Source organism: Papaver somniferum, chromosome 5 (assembly GCF_003573695.1).
Source record: "Papaver somniferum cultivar HN1 chromosome 5, ASM357369v1, whole genome shotgun sequence".
Lineage (NCBI taxonomy): Eukaryota > Viridiplantae > Streptophyta > Magnoliopsida > Ranunculales > Papaveraceae > Papaver > Papaver somniferum.
Genome location: NC_039362.1, coordinates 213,236,873 through 213,258,656, shown reverse-complemented (window position 1 = coordinate 213,258,656; position 21,784 = coordinate 213,236,873). Strand labels below are relative to the sequence as shown.

The 21,784-nt window shown below is 38.2% G+C and overlaps 1 protein-coding gene and 1 long non-coding RNA gene across 4 annotated transcripts; one reads left to right on the top strand and one right to left on the bottom strand.

Annotated features, from left to right (window-relative positions):
* Positions 1-1,946: 1,946 nt before the first annotated feature.
* Positions 1,947-3,071, top strand: LOC113280738. Its single transcript, XM_026529324.1, has 2 exons — positions 1,947-2,343; positions 2,440-3,071. Exons 1-2 carry the CDS (start codon positions 1,947-1,949, stop codon positions 3,069-3,071), a joined length of 1,029 nt encoding a protein of 342 aa, XP_026385109.1.
* A 3,207-nt stretch (positions 3,072-6,278) lies between these two features.
* On the bottom strand, positions 6,279-9,904 carry LOC113284582. Of its 3 annotated transcripts, none has more exons than XR_003328257.1 (5): positions 8,029-9,904; positions 7,266-7,435; positions 6,884-6,997; positions 6,653-6,742; positions 6,279-6,482 (listed from the first exon to the last, which is right to left on the bottom strand). It is a non-coding gene; the product is annotated as an uncharacterized LOC113284582 (long non-coding RNA). The 3 variants fall into 3 exon arrangements; XR_003328256.1 differs by having other exon boundaries at positions 6,653-6,997; positions 8,029-8,207; positions 8,700-9,904; XR_003328255.1 differs by having other exon boundaries at positions 6,653-6,997.
* Positions 9,905-21,784: the final 11,880 nt, after the last annotated feature.

Genomic DNA, 21,784 nt, shown 5'->3' with positions numbered 1-21,784 from the left:
AAGGTATAAATTCTAATGTCGCACATCAGTTCACCAAGGTCGACAATGGTTAGTATAAGAACAACCACATGGAAGAGTAATTTAATCCTTCTAAGCTTCCCGCCCCAGTCAAAATAACTGATATTTTGGATCTATTATAGCCACATAAACCATTACATTGATGAACAAAATCCTTAATCAACAGAATGTGCTTTTCCAAGCCTTTTTAGATGTATGCAGATTTTCATCCATCGACCACTAAACCAAAACAGCCTTATCCAAAGAAAAAGTCCGGACAATACTAGGCAGAAACATATAACACTTGCATTTTATCCATTAAAGGTTTTACAGCCAAGATTTGACAACCAGCGAGAGACACTGAACACAATTAACTTAAGTAATTTTAACTATACAATAACTCAACTCAACATCACATATTTTGAGAATGGAATCGAAAAAAATCAAAAACTTGAACCGAAACCTAACATACTCATGGCTACTGCTTATCAAATCTCAAGATGGGCATGCACAAAATCACATAAATCAGTCATACCCTAATGAAAAAACAGTACTAGAAGAACAACGGAGGCAACACTAGGTCATTTCAGGAAAACAAAGAAACCCATAACTCATGTAAAAATAAGGAACCCTAATTTAATTTCCCTAAAACAAATTAAGAAAACATGCAATCATGGTCATTACGACCTACCCAAGTTACAAATTGAAAAAATGAAATCAATCTACAACACCTTGATCAAATAACTAACCAATTGAATTAAGGGCAGAAGAAATTTTTAAAAACAAAACCACTAAGGGAGATCCTTACCTCTCGCACCCAAAATTGACAAACCCCAAAGATAAAGTTTAGTTGTAAGCCTGAAACTCTTGTGTTTGGAGGTAAAAAATATACTAGATGGAAATGGTCACTTTAGATTTCTACTGATACATACGTTTTGATTTCGGTTAGGACGATGAATGAATTGTGACAGTGAGGTTCCTCTTCGATTTCTAACTTTAATTTCTAATTATTGAGAAACAAACTGGATTTTCAATCTAGGGTTCTGGGAGTTTCTGTGTAGAGAGGAGAAGTATGAAGAGATGAAACGAAAATGAATTTAGTTTTTAGGTTGAGTTGATTAATAAAAAACCAACGGCAAAGATGATCAATAATAGAAAGATCAACGGCTACTAACGGCTGTTAGATAAATAGGCGGGTAGGCGGGTAGGGTAGAATAATTTCGAGCTTTATCCGTCACCCTACCCATCTAACGGCGGTTAAGAAAATCTTTACCCGTTATCCTACCCGCCAAATAGTGGGTAGGATAGGATACGGTTAAAACACTGGCGGGTAGGGTAGGATTGGCGGATATGGGTAGGGTATGTGCACCCCTACACACAATCCTCGGCCTATTTAAGTAAAAATATCAATGATCTGCAAGGTAGAATCTCGCAGGTCCACAACGGAAAGGTCATACATATTGTCGTGGCCATCCACCAGTACCAGGGCACTTCAAAATTTAATCAAAAGAAGCGTAATGGAACTGGGTATATAACTCTCTAGTACCTGTAAACTTCAGGGAAACTTTATTCTGCCAGCCTGATTAACCATAGAGGCATCGGAACTTAACGAACCTGATATATATATTATGGGTTTTGAGAAATTTGATATCCTGATACTCCAAAACAATGTCTTAACATATTTAGATTCATGGTTTTCGAAACTTGAAGATATTGAACCAAGCTCTGCTGGTTAAAGCTACTTGGAGAATATGCATGAATCCTGGGTTCGTGCAATGCAAGCTAAGTATTTCCCATGCACTACTATGCTCCATGCAAACTCTAAAGCAAATTGATCATGGGCTTGGAAGGGTCTACAGAAGCAAGTTCCATTCATCAAAGCTCATAGTCGTTGGAGAATTGGATCAGGCAGCAAAATCAAAATATGGCTCGATGTCTGGATTACAGGGATGACAGTACCACCTATACCAAGACAAGATGCTGAGTACAGTGAAAATTATATTTGGGTGAAGGAGCTGATAATTCAAGAAGATAACCAATGGAATGCTTCACTGGTGCAGCAACTTTTTGATTCAGAAACTGCAAACCTTATCCTACAGATGAGAATTCCAACAGCAACGAAGGGAAAACTCATATGGAACCTTACCAGAAACGGACATTTCAGTCTCAAATCGGCCTATAACAAACTTCACGAAATAAGCTTGGGTGATACAGATGTATCTTTGATGATACAAAACACAGAGATTCAATGGAAAGAGATGTGGAACATTCAAATCTGGCCTAGGGTCAAACATTTCTGGTGGAAATGCCTTGCTTACATATTACCCACCAATGTCAGACTCTCTCGTACATGCAGTTACATAAACAGATCCTGCCCTTTCTGCAACCAGCATGAAGAGGAAACTGTGCATGTCTTGTTTACTTGACCTTTCTCAAGAGCAGTACGGATGCTTATCCCAGGAGGTTCAAGTGCTACAACAGGTCATTACGATGATATTGCTACTATATTTGAAGCATGGATGAAAACAGCACAACACACCAGCTCAGATTCAAGATGGCTACACCTAGCTATGATCGTTTCATGGTCAATATGGAACAAACGATGCGAAGTACATTTTCAGAAAAAGAAAGCAAACCCAGAGGCAGTTGCTAGAAGGGCTATGAGCTTTGCAAGCTACTTGGAGGGATTAAATTCCAAACAACAGACCAGAACCATGGCCTCGCATCACATTAAACATTCATTGCTATGGAAACCCCCTGCATCACCGTTCTTTACTATAAATTGCGATGCCTCTTATGATAAAAATACAAAACTAACAGGGATTGCACATGTTCTTCGTGATTTTGCAGGGAAATGGCAGGGAAGCGCATCCAAATGCTATGCAGGAGTAAAAGACTCCGAACATGCAGAATGTCTAGCGTTCCTGGAGGCTGTCAGATGGAGCAAAGATAGGCTACTTACACATGTGGTTTTCGAGACACATTTGCAAGGAATTGAAAGCTACATAACTAAGCAAGCACCGGTTATAGCTTGGAAAACGAAGACATTTTGCTTGATGTCATTGAGTGTCTGAAAAGCATTCCTTATTGGAATTGCCATTTTGTTCCTAGGTCTTGTAATAAACTTGCTGATACACTAGCAGAATTCAGCGGAAAGTATAGAGTCAATAGCTTCTGGATTGATAAACCACCAGCTATTATAGAGTCTTTTAATTGCAGACAATGTAACTCCTCCAAGTCAATAAATTTCACATCTTTGGCATCAAAAAAAAAGAAAATCATGTCAGCCCCAATAATGAAAACGGAAAATGGGTCATTTGTCCAAATATTTTTAAATCACGGTTCAAATGGACGAGTAAAAAATAGTTTGGGTAAAATGGTCAAAATAAAAAAATAGTAAGGATGAAACTGGTTTGTACATTTTGATACTGTTTAAATGGACAAAATCAAGGATTTCATAAAAAAAACTTCCAAAAAAAACACAAAATTGGTTAAAAAGACCAAAATCAAGGATTTCTGGGTGAAAAAGATTTGTACATTTTGATATTGTTTAAATGGACAAAAATTAAAAAGATACTGTTCAAATGGACAAAAATATAAAAATAGCCAGGATGTAACCAGTTTCATCCTACCCATTTTCAAATATTTTTTCTTATTTTTAATTTATATCAGGATGCATCCAGTTTCATCCTTGCTATTTTTTAAGTTAAAGTCGCGCTGAATCCAGTTTCATTCTTGCTATTTTCTTTTGTTCATTTCACCCATACTAATTTTTTTTCGTCCATTTGAACCATGTTTTAATTTTTTTGGACAAATGACCCATTTTCCGTAAAAAAAACACTGGTAATGGTTATGTATACTTTCTTAAAATCTGAGTAAGTAGTCCTTTTCTGTATAATGTATGTCCATCTTATCATTCGGTCGTTTTGTTGCGCAACATTAAAACTTCCAGATCACGGATTCCCATATCCAAGAGAAAGAAAAATAAAGGCCTTTACTTTTCTTGAGGCCATTATCGACACATGCTTGGTGTTAATTGGACGTGATCGATGTTTGACTTTATAGTTTCACAACAGGACGCGTCCTTTAGTGTGTGTCTGTTGACAAAACGCATTAGGGATGCGTCCTTTGATCTGTGTCTGGTGAGCGTCCTTTGGTCTGTGTCTGTTGAATCCTTCTTGCAATGGTTTTTCAAATGGATTTTTTGTTCCTGATAGGATGTTATCTTTTAACAGATGTTGAGTTCACTCCTGGTAGAGTATGGAACATCTAGATGTTATCTTCTAATGATGAGGCCACATTTAGTGTTGCCATGTCTAAGTATCTTGAGAAACCCTCCATTGCTATGTTAAAAAGTAGTGGTGAAATTGGGTCACCTTGTCTTACTCCCCTTGTGCTTTTGAAGTATCCAAATGAAGGATCATTAATTAAAACAGAGAAAGAAGCAGTTGAATAACAAAACCTGACCTATTTGCACAATTTGTTGCTAAAACCCATTTTTTGCAGAACCATTTCCAAATAACTCCAACTTACTGTATCAAATGCCTTCTCTAGATCAATTTTACAAATGATTCCTGGATTTTTGGAGGCAAGCCTTGAATCTACCAGCTCATTAGCAATCAGAATTCCACCAATGATCTGCTTTCCTTATACATAAGCACATTGAACAGGAGAAATCAATTTGTTCATGACTAATTTTAGCCGTGAAACAAGCACTTTGGAGATGATTTTATACACAATAGTCAATAGACAGATTGACCTACAATCTTTTATTGTCTCTTTATAATCCTTTTTTAGGGACAAGAGAAATAAAAATAGAATTATGCTTAGTGTCAATATGACCATTACTGTTAAACTCCTCCACTGTGTTCATAAAATCAGTCTTGATAAACTTCCAGCACTTCAGAAAGAATAAAATTGGATAACCATCTGGCCCTGGATCCTTGTCATTACCAAGCTCTTTGATAGCAGTATAGACTTCTTCTTCTGAAATATTCACATCTAAAATAATAGATTTTTCGTGGCTGATTTGATCAAAATTAATCTCCTCCAGAGATGGTCTCATAATCTGTTCTTCAGTGAATAAGTTCTTGTAAAAATCAAGGGATAATTGGAAAAATGCCATATATTTCGACGCCCCACAGGAAAAACGCCCCATGAAAAAAAAATTATGGGAAAATGCCCTACCGTCCAATTTTCCATCCAAATAGTCAATATCGCGATATGGACCGGTCAATATCTCTTCTGAAGAGATATCAGCAATGGACGAAATGAGCAAATTAACCTAATGTTGCATTAAGTGAATATCTACTACCACATGAACAGATCCAGCGGCATCTCTCAAACAAAATCCTACGGCTAAAAAATGTGTCTTACTGTAATTTAACCATGCGTATATCAAGATCGTTCTTGTTAATATCGCTCTCCATCTTCTTCGTTCTATTTTAACAAAAACAGAAAAGGAAAGAAAAAACAGAGGTTGCAGATGAAATTCAGAGAAGCTAGAGGAATCATGGTGAGGAGTGAACAGAGAGTTGGGTGTGTATTTCGCTTTCTTATTTGTAGTAAATACGAAAATGGTTAGATAGTTTTGATGCAGTAGAAGAAGCAGCAACGACTTATGATGAAGCATCTAGAAATATCACTACACCATTTCAAGGATTTTGTCACAAGCTATAGCTGTTACTGATAATATTTGTAACGGTTATAACATGTTATAAAAAGACCGCTATAAATAATTGTGATCATGTTTGTAACGTTTTTATCTGTGACATTGTCCAGATACAGCCACATATAAAACCGTTCCAATAATTAATTTTATGATTGCGACACGTGTCGAATTTGTCACGTCTATCTTAACGGTTTTAATAGTTACTCCTGTTTACAACAATTCACAAAGTGACATGTGTCTTACAGAACCACATATAGAGCAACGAATACAACTGTTACGAATTTTTATTTTGTCACGGGAAAAGTAACAGATTAGTGTTGCGATTACTTTTGTTAATTCACTCACTGGACACGTGTCATCAAGTTGTCACGGGTTTTGTAACGATTAAACTGTTAGTCTCATAACAACAGATGATGACACGTGTTGTCTTGCTTCACAATTTGTATCACATATATCCCTGTGACAATTGTTTCAGTTACAACAAAAAAAAAATTGTAGCCCAGATCATTCTCATGGACCTGCACTTCCAGTTTACAGGCCTGTGATACAACTAAAACTAAACCAGGAACCCAGGCCTGCAATTTCTTATTTTTCAATCTGCATTCATGCATGCTCAAAACAAGATTCATACATTCATTACTAACACATATAACAGAATCGTTCTATCCGTAATGAAATTAAACCCAAAAAAATTCAAAGCTAACACTCTGAGCTGCTACAAAGCTCCTCAAAGTAAAGCAGCCCCTTGATGACGTGTAATCTGTCCAGCATGTGCCTCACCAACAAGCCTTTTGCCTTCACATGTCAACCCAATCTAAAGGAAAATAATGGTATTCAACAATCAATGTCTGACAGGACAACCGATTCAATCATTCAAGAAGGCGAGTAAGGAGTTGAAAAAAGAGAGTAAGGAGTTGAAAAAAATGATTGAATTAAGAAAGATAGAGAACACAACACAATGAAGGGAAATGGTCATAGACATACCTAAAGAACAGAGGCACCTGGTTTTGTGTTTGGATGCACCAAAAGAGACCAAGTGAGAAGTTAAAAAGATCTGAACCAAACCACCACACCCTAATTTTTTTAAGTTAAAATGAGTTTTCTAATCTCTTCATAACTTTTCGGCTCCAATGACTAATTACTTCCAAGTACATTATACACAAATTCCATTAGCAAATGCCACATTTAAATTAAAAAGAACAAAAACTGAATCACCTGAAATATGGAAGGTTTTGCATGTTTTTAGAAAATGCGGCAGTTAGTTGACCTTCATCACCATGTTATGGTACCAAGTCAAATTGTGAGAGAACGCAGAGTACTTGCCTGCATCTGCAGGTACCATAACCATCAACAATTTTTCAATCAGAGATCAAGGCCTAAAATACTTCAACAGACATAACTCATGAGTTATCAAACACAAAACTGTACGAACAAAACTAAGTTGATACACATAACTACTGTGTGGGCAATATGCTGAATACATTTTAGATACTAAAGGGGTACACAACATTTCATATTCCGAATACATGACTAGAACTCTGGAATGTAGTAGAATGACCATAATCATAATAGTATTAAAATAAAACCGATTACTAACATTAAAAGTTTCACAAGCCGTGACCAAATAGCAGCTTAAATTGTGGAAAGCCATAAACCAACTACTTCTGCAGTTCTGCTTGGTATTGTGGGTGATGAATCTGTAGCATCTAATGCCGCCACCGAGGTTATGAATTTGTAGCGTCCAATATCGCCATCAAGGTGGTGAATCTGTACCAGAAGAATACCAGATATTAATACCAAATACATGAATCAAGCTATACTGACTGCATAAGCCTCTTTCCTCATAAGGCATAAATAAGAGAACTGAGTTTCCAATTACACAAAAAATTAAGCATAAATAAGAATTTAAGAACGTCAAATCAATGGCTCAACCAACCCTAGATTGTTTCTTCCCAACTAGTAGTACTTTTGTACAGACAATTTAAGCCAATTTGAAAACAAATTCCACAGCAGTACCAAAGCTAGTAATCTTTGTTGCTGGAACATGTAGGTGTAAGCTAATGGTTTATAGAACATAAAACAGGGGTGCTAGAAAAGAGAGATAGATAATAGAAATTTCCTAACAGGTATCCTACTGAACAACCTATACTTTTATCTAGATATAACATCAAAAGGTAACAACTAAAACATTCAATAAGGTGTCAAGCCACCCTTTGCAAGGGTGGGGTACGATATATATGTGAGATGGAACCTAACCTTCCACTCAAAAAAAGATTAAAAAAAAAAAAACAGCAACCTGTTGTTCACTATTTTATTGATTGTTAAACTTAAAACAACTAGTTAGGGTGATTTATACTTACAGCCACATGCACCCTTTGTTCTAGCATCAATATTTACTCCATTCTTAAGCAATTCATCCATGACCTTAAGATGCCCTCCCTTTGCAGCAAGGTGTAGCAGAGTCATACCTTGTGATCTACTGATTTGGACCCCAGGAAAGAATATTGAAATCCATCCCCTCACTCAAAAGTCGCTTCACCTATTAAAAGAGACAACAAAAGAAGTCGAGCTAATAAGAAAAATAGTGCATAAGAGGTAGCTGATTACTTAGTTAAGAATTTTAATACAAAAAAGTAAGTGAAGAGTAGAAGCAATGAAACATCAAGGCCTAAATGTTTAGTTTATGACAACTCTCATCAACCCTACTTGGGGTACTGTCATGATGTTGTATAATAGCATAAAAAAATCACGACGCCACTACACACATAAATTCACCAGTTTTAACTGCTTTCCAGATTTCTAACATCACCATTTAAAAAATAACATGCCGCAAAGTATAAAAGCACCAGCACCGCAGAGGTCACACAAACCACAAGTTAAATACTAACAAGGGCAAATATGTTTCTTCAATATCAATTTCTATTGCCCTTTCATCATGATGGCAATAGAAATTCAGAACAAGTAAAATAAGACTTGAACAAAAGTTTTAAGTCAAGAACACTATCATGGTTGAATTCTCAACTGAGTATACCTGTAAAGTTATGCAAAGCTTTTTCTATCCTAGTAACATAAGTTACAGAGGGAGTAAGACCTGCTTCGACCAAGCAAGCAGTGAACAAAAGCACCAACAAGTAGAGGAAAAAAAAATTGTTGGTGCAAATAGAGAAACAAAGGCAAAAGAGAACAAGAACATACTTCCATTTATAAGACCAACTCAATAATTACAGTAAACACTATGCTACCAAAAGTTGAAAATCTGAACCTAAATCAAAACCCCATGCTATCACAGTAAACCTTAACTATCACTTCCATAAATAAATAAGATTTAAACCCAAAAAATTGACTATGAAAACTTCATCCAAACTAAGACAAAAACAAAAAAATGCAACTCAGGAATCACCATCACAGTTGCAGAGCCCAAAATCAACATACTAATTCTTAGACCCTAATTTGAATAAGCAAAACAAACCCCTATTAAAAACTTTGAAAGAAAAAATTTGACACAACAAATTAACAAGAAAAGAAGAATAAACCCTGATTTGAAAGCATCAACTCATAAATACAACAAAATCGAAACCCCAATATATACAGATCTGAGATTAATATTACTTTGTGAAAGTGAAAGAACAAGAGATAGTTGGACCTGTGCGAATAGAGAAAATAAAAGTCGAAAGCTGAAAAATTACTTCCAATAATAAAACTTATGCTACAAAAGCGAAATCTGAATCAAAATCCAAATCCCATGCTTTTACAGTAAACTCTAAACTTACCAAAATTAAGACTTCAATCGAACAAATATCATATAAACCCCAGTTCCCAACCATTTGAAAGCAAAACTGTTAACCCTATTTGACAGAACAAATTAAGAAAATAAACCCTAATCTGAACTCATGAAATCTAGAACCTTCCATTCACAAAATAAGAGCACAACAAAAAACAATAAAAGATAAAAAAATCAGTGATGAAAAATCTGAAAATGAAGGCTACGAAATTAGAGAAATGGGTTTTGTTCTCGATCTTGATTCGAGACTAACAATCAGATGAGTATTATCCATGGGTTTATCTCGATCTTACAACAAAAAACAATCAGTTCATAGATAAACTCTCTCAGCAGATGCACAACATGGACAAAACAGAAATAGAAGAAGATGTAAGAGAGAAATATGACAGAATGACATGAATTAGGGTTTCACGTTCTTGCAGCGGAAAATCAGAGGGTGAGAGGCGCAGGAGAAACGATTGAGATAGGGTTGAGTGATTTTCTCTCTCTTGTAGCCTTATATAGGAAACCTTACCTCGGCTAACTATTCAACGAGATATAGGGACACGATTTTTCGTGTGTGTGTTTCCCACGTGTACTTAAACTAGGTTACTTATGAAATTTTTTTAAAGGGAGAATAAGATGTGATTCGAGGAGAGAAAAACTCGTAGTCCACTCATTAACGAGGTATGGTTTTGAATATTTTTCCAACTTGGTCTAAGTTTCCCTTATTTGTTATCTTCTTCGTTGATATTCATAAGTTATAAAAACCCTTATAAGTTGGTTTCACTAATCCTAAATTAATTTATTTCTTAGATATAGATCTGAAATTAAAGTAGAAAAAATACATAATACACTGCAACATGATTTTCTCGATCCAAAAATTTAAAAGAATAGATTGATTGGTTAACTTGGCCTTTGTGTTCAAAATTCTTTTTCCTGTGAAATCCTCTGTGGGTTATCCAAAAATTATATGAAATTAAAACACAAACATTAATAGTGTAATATTATAGAAAAAATTGGAATCAAAACAATTTATGGGGATTGTTAATTCAACCTCTCCATCTCATTTTGATGTTTCAGTTGCAACCAAAAGGAATTGATAAGTGAGTATACAAAAACAAAGCCAGAGCAAGAGTATCATTCGGATGAACTGAAGACGAAATTTATCAGATTTGAACATCGCAGGTTCAAACATTACCAGAGTTGGACATGATTTTCTCATCCGGATTAACTGAAGATGAAATTTATCACATTTGAACATCCCGGGTTCAAATATTACCAGAGTTGGACCTGAGTTTTTCATTAGGATGAACTGAAGATGAAATTTATCAGATTTGAATATCCCGGGTCCAAAGATTACCAGAGTTAGACCCGAGTTTTTGATTCGGATGAACTGGAGACGAAATATATCACAGGTTCAAAGATGACTAGAGTTAGACCTAAGTTTCCCATTAGGATGAACTGGAGACGAAGTATATCAGTTCTGAGCATCACATGTTCAAAGATGACTATAGTTAGACCTAAATTTCCCATTAGGATGAACTCGAGACGAAATATGTCAGTTTTGAGCATCACATGTTCAAAGATGACTAGAGATAGACCTAAGTATCCCGTTAGGATGAACTGGAGACGAAATATATCAGTTTTGAGCATCACAGGTTCAAAGATGACTAGAGTTAGACCTAAGTTTCCCGTTAGGATGAACTGGAGACGAAATATATCAGTTTTGAGCATCACAAGTTCAAAGATGGCTAGAGTTAGACCTAAGTTTCCCGTTAGGCTGAACTGGAGACGAAATATATCAGTTTTGAGCATCACAGGTTCAAAGATGACTAGAGATAGACCTATGTTTCCCGTTAGGATGAACTGGAGACGAAATATATCAGTTTTGAACATCACAGGTTCAAAGATGACTAGAGTTAGACCTGAGTCTCTGGTTTGGATGAACTGAAGATGAAATGTATTAGATTTGAACATCCCAGATTCAAAGATTACTAGAGTTGGACTTGAGTTTCTGGTTAGGATGAACTAGAGACGAAATATATCAGATTATTAGAGTTAGACCTGAGTTTCTCGTTCGGATGAACTGGAGACGAAATATATCAGATTCGAACATCACAGGTTCTAAGATTACTAGAGTTAGACATGAGTTTCTCGTTCAGATGAACTGAAGACGAAATATATCAGATTGAAACATCACGGGTTCAAAGATTGCTAAAGTTAGACCTGAGTTTCTCGTTCGGATGAACTGAAGATGAAATATATCATATTGGAAAATCACAGGTTCAAAGATTGCTAGAGTTAGACCTGAGTTTCTCATTCGGATGAACTGAAGACGAAATATATCAGATTGGAAAATCACAGTTTCAAAGATTGCTAGAGTTAGACCTGAGTTTCTCGTTCGGATGAACTGAAGATGAGATATATCAGATTGGAAAATCACAGGTTCTAAGATTACTAGAGTTAGACCTGAGTTTCTCGTTAAGATGAACTAAAGACGAAATATATCAGATTGGAAAATCACATGTTCAAAGATTGCTAAAGTTAGACCTGGGTTTCTCGTTCGGATGAACTGAAGAAGAAATATATCAGATTACTAAAGTTAGACCTGAGTTTCTGATTCAGATGAACTTATGATGAAATTTATCAGATCTGAACATCCCGGGTTCAAAGATTACTATAGTTGGACATGAGTTTATCATTCGGGTGAACTGAAGATGAAATTTATCAGATTTGAACATCCCGAGTTCAAGGAATACCAGAGTTAGAATTGAGTTTTCTGATTCGGATGAACATCAGTTACTAGAGTTACACCCGAGTTTTTAACTCTTGTAACCTGTAACATCAGAATTGAACATCACAGGTTCAAAGATTGCTAGAGTGAAAATAACCATACTACTTTTATCGGAAATAAGTAAAGTAAATATTACAGATCAAGAAAATGACCATATTACCCTTATCAGAAATAAGTAAAGTAAATAGTACAAACAATGAAATGATCATATTACCCTTACTAGAAATTAGTGCAATAAATATCATGGAGATAGTGAAAATGACCATACTATCCTTATCGGAAATAATTGAAATAAATATTACAGATTGTCAAAATGACCATATTACCCTTACTAGAAATAAGTGGAATAAATATCACACAGACAGTAAAAATGACCATATTACCCTTACTAGGAATTAGTGCAATAAATATCATGGAGACAGTTAAAATGACCATACTACCCTTATCGGAAATAAGTAAAGTAAATATTACAGATTGTGAAAATGGCCATATTACCCTTACTAGAAATAAGTCAATAAATATCACAGAGACAGTGAAAATGACCAAACTACCCTTATCAAAAATGAGTAAAGTAAATATTGCAGTATGCCAAAATGACCATTTTACCCTTAGGGGAAATAAGTGCAATAAATGTTATGGAGACTGTCAAAATGACCATACTACCCTTATTGGAAATAAGTGCAATAAATATCACAGAGACAGTGAAAATGACCATACTACCCTTATTGGAAATTAGTGAAATAGATATTATGGAGACTGTGAAAATGACCAGACTACCCTTATCAGAAATAAGTAAAGTAAAAATTACAGACTGTGAAAATGACCATATTACCCTTACTGGAAATAAATGCAATAAATATCATGGAGACTATGAAAATGACCAAACTACCCTTATCAAAAATAAGTAAAGTAAATATTACATACTGAAAAATGACCATATTACCCTTACTGGAAATAAGTGCAATAAATATCATGGAGACTATAAAAATTACCAAACTACCCTTATAAAAATAATTAAAGTAAATATTACAGACTATGAAAAATGACCACTTTACCCTTATTGGAAACATATACAATAAATATTATGGAGACTGTGAAAATGACCAGACTACCGTTATTGGAAATAAGTAAAGTAAATATTACAGACTGTGAAATTGACCATATTACTCTTACTAGAAATTAATGCAGTAAATATTATTGAGAGTGTGAAAATGACCAGATTACCCTTATTAAAAATAAGTGAAGTTAATATTTCATACTGTGAAAATGACCATATTACCCTTACTAGAAATTAATGCAATAAACATCATGGAGACTATACAATGACCAAACTGCCTTTATCAAAAATAAGTCAAGTAAATATTATAGTCTTTGAAAATGACCATTTTACCCTTACTGAAAATAAGGTTAATAAATGTTATGGAGAATGTGAAAATGACCAAACTACCCTTATCGGAAATAAGTAAAGTAAATATTACAAACTATGAAAATGACCATATTACCCTTAATGGAAATTAGTGCAATAAATATTATGGAGACTGTGAAAATGACCAGACTATCCTTATCGAAAATAAGTAAAGTAAATATTACAAACTTTGAAAATGACCATATTACCCTTAATGAAAATTAGTGCAATACTGTGAAAATGACCAGACTACCCTTATTAAAAATAACTAAAGTTAATATTTCAGATTTTGAAAATGACCATATTACCCTTACTAGAAATTATTACAACAAATATCGTGGAGACTATAAAAATGACTGAACTAGGGAGATAGCCACAGCTAGGGTTTGCTTTCGTATTTATTTTTCATCTTCTTTATTTCAATTATTATTGATGACGAACTCCAAAACTAAGAGTAACTAAAACTATTTTTGATTGAGGGTGATTTCAAATCCCGAAATATGAACTCATGATTGATATGCAATAGCTCGTTTTCTCGCAAGTTTAGTTATTGTTGATTTCTACCATGCTAATAATGTTTATGGATTGTTCCTTAATTGTTTAAGTTCGAAATTAAATAGTTATGTCACAATCTTATTGCTAGTTTAGATTTTCTTCGACCCGTAATTTTCTAGAGAATTAAACAAAAGTAACAATATGTGGATATTGATGATGGGACTTTGTTAAGTACCCATATGTAGAAATTGACACTAGTAGGTGATTCATGCTTTTGAGTTCATCACTAGGAGCAACCTTATCTCATAAAACGTAAAGCATTTGTTTAAGTCACACCTAGTAAGCGTACCTCTAGGGAACTTGGCAAGTAGAAACCGGTAGTCGAGCGCTTCTGTATCCGGTGAGCTTAGGAGATAATAACGGGATAGTTGAGCGTACTACTTATCCAAGGGTTATTAGTAACGAGATAATGCAAAGAACGTAGCTTTATGTCAACTTGATTTATATTCCGTGGCCAAGAATGAACCTTTATTCAATTCCATCTCATATTTGAATACAACTTTACAATTTCCAGAATTTTTATAACAAAATCATGTTGCTAAGAGTAATTTCATAACAACTTTTACTCCATACCTCCCTTGGGACGAATCTGCTTTCCTTATATTACTTGCTAGTGTGAAGAAAAGTAGAAAAATATTATTTGCGAGTAGACACCTCGTCAAAATTGGCGTCGCTGCCGGGGAGGCAGCGACAAGTTTAGTTGTTATTTTTATTCTTAGTTTTTATTTTTTCTTTTCGTTACAATTTCAGTTTACTAAATCAATCTCTTAGAATCTGATTTTCAGGTACTGTCTCTTTGGTGAATGCGTGGAGAGGGCAGACCAAGTCCTATTGGTATACGTCTTCGTTCGGGAACTTTACTAAAAGACTTCATTCGAGCAGTGAATACTCCACTTCCTCCTAGTTTTTCGTCTAGTGATTTCTCGGACTCGGACAAAGAGGAAGACAGCATAATGGGAGGTCGACCACCTGCTCCGAGAACACTCAAGGATCTCACTTCTCCAAACCTTGATCAGCATCCTTTATGTATTCAGCTGAATGGAACCATTGAGTTGAAGCCGCAATTGATTCACTTGCTGCCCAAATTCAGAGGTTTAGCGGGAGAAGATCCTAATCGCCACTTGCAACAATTTCATCATGTTGTGACTAGTATGAAGCAAGCAACTGCAGATGCGGATATGGCTATGATGACAACATTTCCTTTATCCCTTATCGATGTTGCAGGAGAATGGTTCTTTTGTTTACCTCCTGGGAGTATAACCACATGGAACGGGATGAAGAAGTTTTTCCTTGAGAAGTATTTTCCGGCATCAAAAGCAGCAGTGATTCGCAAGGAAATTTGTGGTATTGTGCAAATATCGGGAGAGACTCTCTATGAATATTGGGAGCGGTACAAGAAGCTTTTAGCTAGCTATCCACACCATCAAATTAGCGATCAACTCATTATTCAATATTTCTACGAGGATCGCTTTATAATGAGAGAAATTTGATTGATGCCGCAAGTGGTGGTGCACTCACCAACAAGACCATTGTTGAAGCTACAAGCTTGTTGGAGAACATGGCTGCAAACACGCAACAATTCTTCACTAGAGCTGAACCAATGGTAAGGAAGGTGAATGAAGTTGGTGATTCTTCACATTTGGAACATAGAATGGGTAACATGGAGAAGACGATGCATCAAATAACAGCAGCTGTCATACCATCATCATACAACGAAGATGTTGAGCAAGCAAGTGCTATGTACCAAAATCAACAAAGTCCAAGATATGATCCGTGTTCCAGCACAAACAATCCCAGCTGGCGAGATCATACCAATTTCAGCTACGCCAATAAGCAAGCTGCAGTCTCTAATTGTGACGGACCGGAAAAATTACGCCTTTGGCTCGTTGCCCCGCAGGCCGTAACTTCCCCGATGCGCCATGATGAAGTTACGATCCGGGCCTTAAAGATAGGAAAATGCACTTTCATTGACCTTGCAAGCATGCTCTTGGAGCATGATGCACCTAACTTAGATTCCACACCGTTCCAACTTACCCTTGTTCTGCGAAGGGTTTATTAAGTAAACCAAAAACTTTCTTAAAACGGCAAAATTGGCTTTTTGAGGGCCTAAATGATGGAATTTGGCTAAATTCTGGTGACCATGTCGATCTATAAATCCACATGTCTTGATATTTGGGCCTTTTCCAACCAAAATTGACTCCTCTTGAGCTAAAATACGACACTCGGGTTTTTAGCCTATGTTGAACGCCTTGATAGAAAGTATGAGCATCTAGTGAATGGAATGTAACTTGCCTCATCAAGTTTGGCCACAATCATCTCTTGCATCGAGCTGCCAAGCTTAGATGATATGAGGGGCAACGTGCTGGACCGGCAATGCTTCAACTCATTGCGGCTGCCTATGTACCATTCCCTACTCTAAAGGGATCAAGCACAGACCGTAGTTCATCCTCGAAGGGACAGTAACTTAAGCCAACTCGTTTGCATGGCCGTGGCCAAGCAATAATGGAAATGGCCTAGTCCGTATAGGTCGTTCCGTAAAAATGCATCCGAGTGATGCATGTTTGGTCCGCAATATGGCATAACGATGCCTAAGCATCAAATGCCCTCTTTGAGAGGCTACTTAGTGCATAGTCCGCATATGCACCATCAACCAACTACCCCTCCCTATACATGTTAATTTCACATTTTTAGAATTCAATTTGGGGGAGGAAAAATCATTCATCAACTCCCCAGGCCATGATGGATGCACCTTACTATTCTGTCCAACAGTGATGTACGACCGTGATGGTTGTACATGTCCGTCCTCTGCCAACCCTATGTCCATCCATGTTGGAAGTCCTCTGCTAACCCGATGTACACCCATGTCGGCCGTCCTCTGCCAACCCGATGTCCAACCATGTTGGTCGTCCTCTGCCAACCCGATATCCAGCCATGTTGGCCTTCCGCTGCCAACCCGATGTGCAGCCATGTTGGCCGTCCTCTGCCAACCCGATATCCAGCCATGTTGGCTATCCGTTACCAACCCGATGTGCATCCATGTGGGCTGAATATTGTCAACACATTGGCCAAGGGACAATGTTCCTTTTTCTACGCAATGAAAGCTTTGGATGAATCTTCATCACAAGCAAATGGCGTATATTCTAGCATGCGCCATGCTAAAAACACGGGATGTTACATTATCACACCCTTCAAAGAATTTCTTCCTCGAAATGCAAAACCAAACTATTGTGGACAATCTCTTCAGTTTGGATTTCCTGAGCAAAAGTCCATACAGATGCTCAAAAATCACGGGTTTCTTCAAGTTGTCATGAACAAAAATTTAGACCTTCTGAGAAAATGTCCCATACCACCTGCCCAGGAATCCAAAAGTTCCCACAACAATACCAAGAATCTCAATTGGCCAGTGCCAAGAGGATATCTCAACAAGGTATCCTAAGTATGCATCCCATACTACACACTTAAGAGTCCCTAAAGTGCACAAGGTTGATGTCATTAGAATGATAAGATTTTAGCATAGTACTGTGTGGATCAGTATCCAGTTTCCCACTGTCTCTGACGGTCATCCAGGTTGTCACTCGTAAGTGGGATGCTAGTCGGGCCTGACAACGCACATCATTGGCCAGTTGCCGATGTGTGGGGATGATCAGTCCCATTGTGTACTCACCGTCCCAGACGGTCTTCCGGATATCCACTCGTAAGTGGGGTGCCACTTAGGCCAGGAAAACTCACAGTACTTGAACAAGCTCAACTCGATTCGCATAGTAACTGGCATTGCAGTCACAAACTCTTTCTGCGCAAAAGTTGCCTACTCTCCAACTTTATTTCCCTTTGAAGGAAAAATACTCGTCTGACAAGTCCACTCCGCACAGTTCCTAGTTTTTTCTCGGAACTTGCTCTGATACCAACTCTGTGACGGAAAATTACTCCTTTGGTGCGTTGCCCCGCAGGCCGTAATCTCCCCGATACGCCAAGATGAAGCTACAATCCGGGCCTTTAAAGCTAGGAAAATGCACGTCCATTTTCCCTCGCAGGCATGCTCATGGAGCATGATGCAGCTAATTTAGCTTCCACACCGTTCCAACTTACCCTTGTTCTGCGAAGGGTTCAAATCCATAGAGGCTATGGCCGATGCACCTCACATGCATCACTAGCTTTCGAGTCTCGTCCAGGCATAAGGCATGCTTGGACTTGCAAATAGGACATTAATGGCCTAATTAAATCTCCCTTTGGCTTATGCAAGCTCCGTTAACTTTCATATCAATGCTTACTTTCCGGGCCATGACCAATGCACCATTGGTACATGCCTAAGTCAAACGGCTTGATAGGAAGTATGAGCATCCACTTGCTGGAATGCAACTAAGCCTCATCAAGCGTGGACACAATCATCTCTTGCATCGAACTACCGAGCTTAGATGATATGAGGGGCTAAAGTGCTGGACCGGCAATGATGCAACTCATTGTTGCTGCCTACGTACCCTTCCTTACTCTAAAGGGATCTAGCACAGACCGTAGTTCATCCTCGAAGGGACAGAAACTTAAACCAACTCGTTTGCATGGCCGTGGCCAAGCAATGATGGTAATGTCCTAGTCCGTATAGGACGTTCAGTCAAAATGCATCCAAGTGATGAATACTTGGTCTGTGGCACGGCATTGTGATTCCCATGCTTAACACGCTTCATTGGTAAGTATACATATCTATAAATGAGGACTCAGCATCATTTATACTGTTCCGACTAAGCTATGAAGCTTACTTGGTACATGGTCCGCATATATACCTTCAACCAACTATCCCTCCCTGTATATGTTTAAAAGACATTTTTACAACTTAGATTGGGGGAGCAAAAATCATTCATCAACTCCCCAGGCCGTGATGGATGCACCTTACCACCCTGGCCAACTGCGATGTACGACCATGATGACTGCACTTTCAATTCTGGCTCATATGCCAGTTCTAATGTCCGGCCATGACGGATAAAAAATTCCTGAGCCAGGTCCCATGAAGGGTCTGATGGATGTACTTCTGACTTTGGCCCATAGGCCATTCCAATATCCATCCATGTTGGCTTTCCGTTGCCAACCCGATGTCCAGTCATGTTGGTTGTCCGTTGCCAACCCGATGTCCAGTCATGTTGGTTGTCCGTTGCCAACCCGATGTCCATCCATGTTGGATGTCCACTGCCAACCCGATGTCCAGCCATGTTGGCTGAACATTGTCAATGCATTGGACAAGGGCCAGTGTTCCTTTTCCTGCGCAATAAAATCTTTGGATGAAGGTTCATCTCAGGCCATGACGCATCTTTTAGCATGCGTCATCCTAAAAACATGGGGTGTTATATTATTCACCCCTTTTAAAAATTTCGTCCCCGAAATTCAAAACAAAAACTATTATGGACAATCTCTTCGGTTTGGATTTCCTGAGCAAAAGTCTCATACCAAATGCTCAGAAATCACAAGTTTCTTCAAGTTGTCATGAATATCACTTTAGACCTTCTTAGCAACCGTCCCATACCGCTTTCCCAGGAATCCAAAAGTGCCCACAACAATACCAAGAATTTCAATTGGCCAGTGCCAAGAGGATATCTCGACCAGGTATCCTAGATGGCATCCCATACTACCACCTAGGAATCCCTAAGGTTCACAAGTTGAAAGGTGTCATCGAGATGACAAGATTTTAGCACAATACTGTGTTGAACAGTTTCCAGTTGCCCACCGTCCCTGACGGTCATCCAGGTTGCCACTCGTAAGTGGGATGCTAGACGGGCCTGAAAATGCACACCCTTGGCTAGTTGCCAACGTGTGAGGATGATCAGTCCTATTGTCTACCCACCGTCCCAGACGGTCTTCCGGATATCAACTCGTAAGTGGGGTGCCACTTAGGATAGTCAAACTCACATCACTTGAACAAGCTCAACTCGATTCGCAAGTAACTGACATAGCAGTTACAAACTCTTTCCCGCGCAAAAGTTGGCATACTCTCCAACTTTAAGTTTTCCTTTCGAGGAAAATACTCGCCAATGAGTCCACTCCGCACAGTCCCTAGTGTTTTCTCGGAACTTGCTATGATACCAACTGTGACGGACAGGAAAATTACGTCTTTGGCGCGTTTCCCCGTAGGGAGTAACTTCCCCATGCCCCATGATGAAGCTACGATCCGGGACGTAAAGCTAGGCAAATGCACGTTCGTGGACCTTGCAAGCATTCTCTTGGAGCATGATGCAGCTAACTTAGATTCCACACCGTTCCAACTTACCCTTATTCTGCGAAGGGTTTATTAAGTAAACAAAAAACTTTCTTAAAACGGAAAAAACGGCCTTTTGAGGGCCTAAACGATGGAATTTGGCTAAATTCTGGTGACCATGTCGATCTATAGATCCACATGTCTTGATCTTTGGGCAGTTTCCAATCAAAATTGACTCCTCTTGAGCTAAATTATGACACTCGGGTTTTTAGCCTATGTTGAACGCCTTGATAGAAAGTATGAGAATCCAGTGAATGGAATGCAACTTGCCTCATCAAGTTTGGACACAATCATCTCTTGTATCGAGCTACCGAGCTTAGATGATATGAGAGGCCAACGGGCTGGACCGACAATTATGCAATTCATTGCGGCTTCCTACGTACCCTTCCCTACTCTAAAGGGATCAAGCACAGACCGTAGTTCATCCTCGAAGGGACAGAAACTTAAACCAACTCGTTTGCATGGTCGTGGCTAAGCAATGATGGTAATGGCCTAGTCCGTATAGGCCGTTCCATCAAAATGCATCCAAGTGATGAATACTTGGTCTGCGGCATGGCATAGTGATTCCAATGCTTAACACGCTCCATTGGTAAGGCCACATATCTATAAATGAGTCCTAAGAATCATTTATACTATTCCGGCTAAGCTATGAAGCTTACTTGGTACATGGTCCGCATATGTATCTTCAACCAACTATCCCTCCCTATATATGTTTAAAAGACATTTTTACAACTTAGATTGGGGGAGAAAAAATCATTCATCAACTACCCAGGTCGTGATGGCTGCACATTCAATTCTGGCTCATATGCCAGTTCTAATGTCCGGCCATGACAGCTGAACAATTCCTGAGTCAGGTCCCATGAAGATCCATGATGGTTGTACTTCTGACTTTGGCCCATAGGCCATTCCAATATCCATCCATGTTGGTTGTCCGTTTCCAACTCGATGTCCAGCCATGTTGGTTGTCCGTTTCCAACCCGATGTCCAGCCAAGTTGGTTGTTCACTGCCAACCCGATGTCCAGCCGTGTTGGATGAACATTGTCAATGCATTGGCCAAGGGCCAGTGTTCCTTTTCCTACGCAACAAAAGATTTGGATGAAGCTTCATCTCAGGCCATGGAGCATCTTTTAGCATGCGCGCATGCTAAAAACACGGGGTGTTACAAACTGTGACGGAACGAAAAATTACGCCTTTGGCGCGTTGCCCTGCAGGCCGTAACTTCCCGATGCGCCATGATGAAGCTACGATCCGGGCCTTAAAGATAGGAAAATGCACGTTCATTGACCTTGCAAGCATGCTCTTGGAGCATGATGCAGCTAACTTAGACTCTACACCGTTCCAACTTACCCTTGTTCTGCGA

Excerpts from the sequence above, each read along its gene's own strand:
- LOC113280738 (XM_026529324.1), top strand. The coding sequence starts at position 1,947 with ATGACAGTACCACCTATACCAAGACAAGATGCTGAGTACAGTGAAAAT. Across the intron at positions 2,344-2,439 it reads CACCAATGTCAGACTCTCTC|TACGGATGCTTATCCCAGGA; the intron begins GTACATGCAGTT and ends TCTCAAGAGCAG.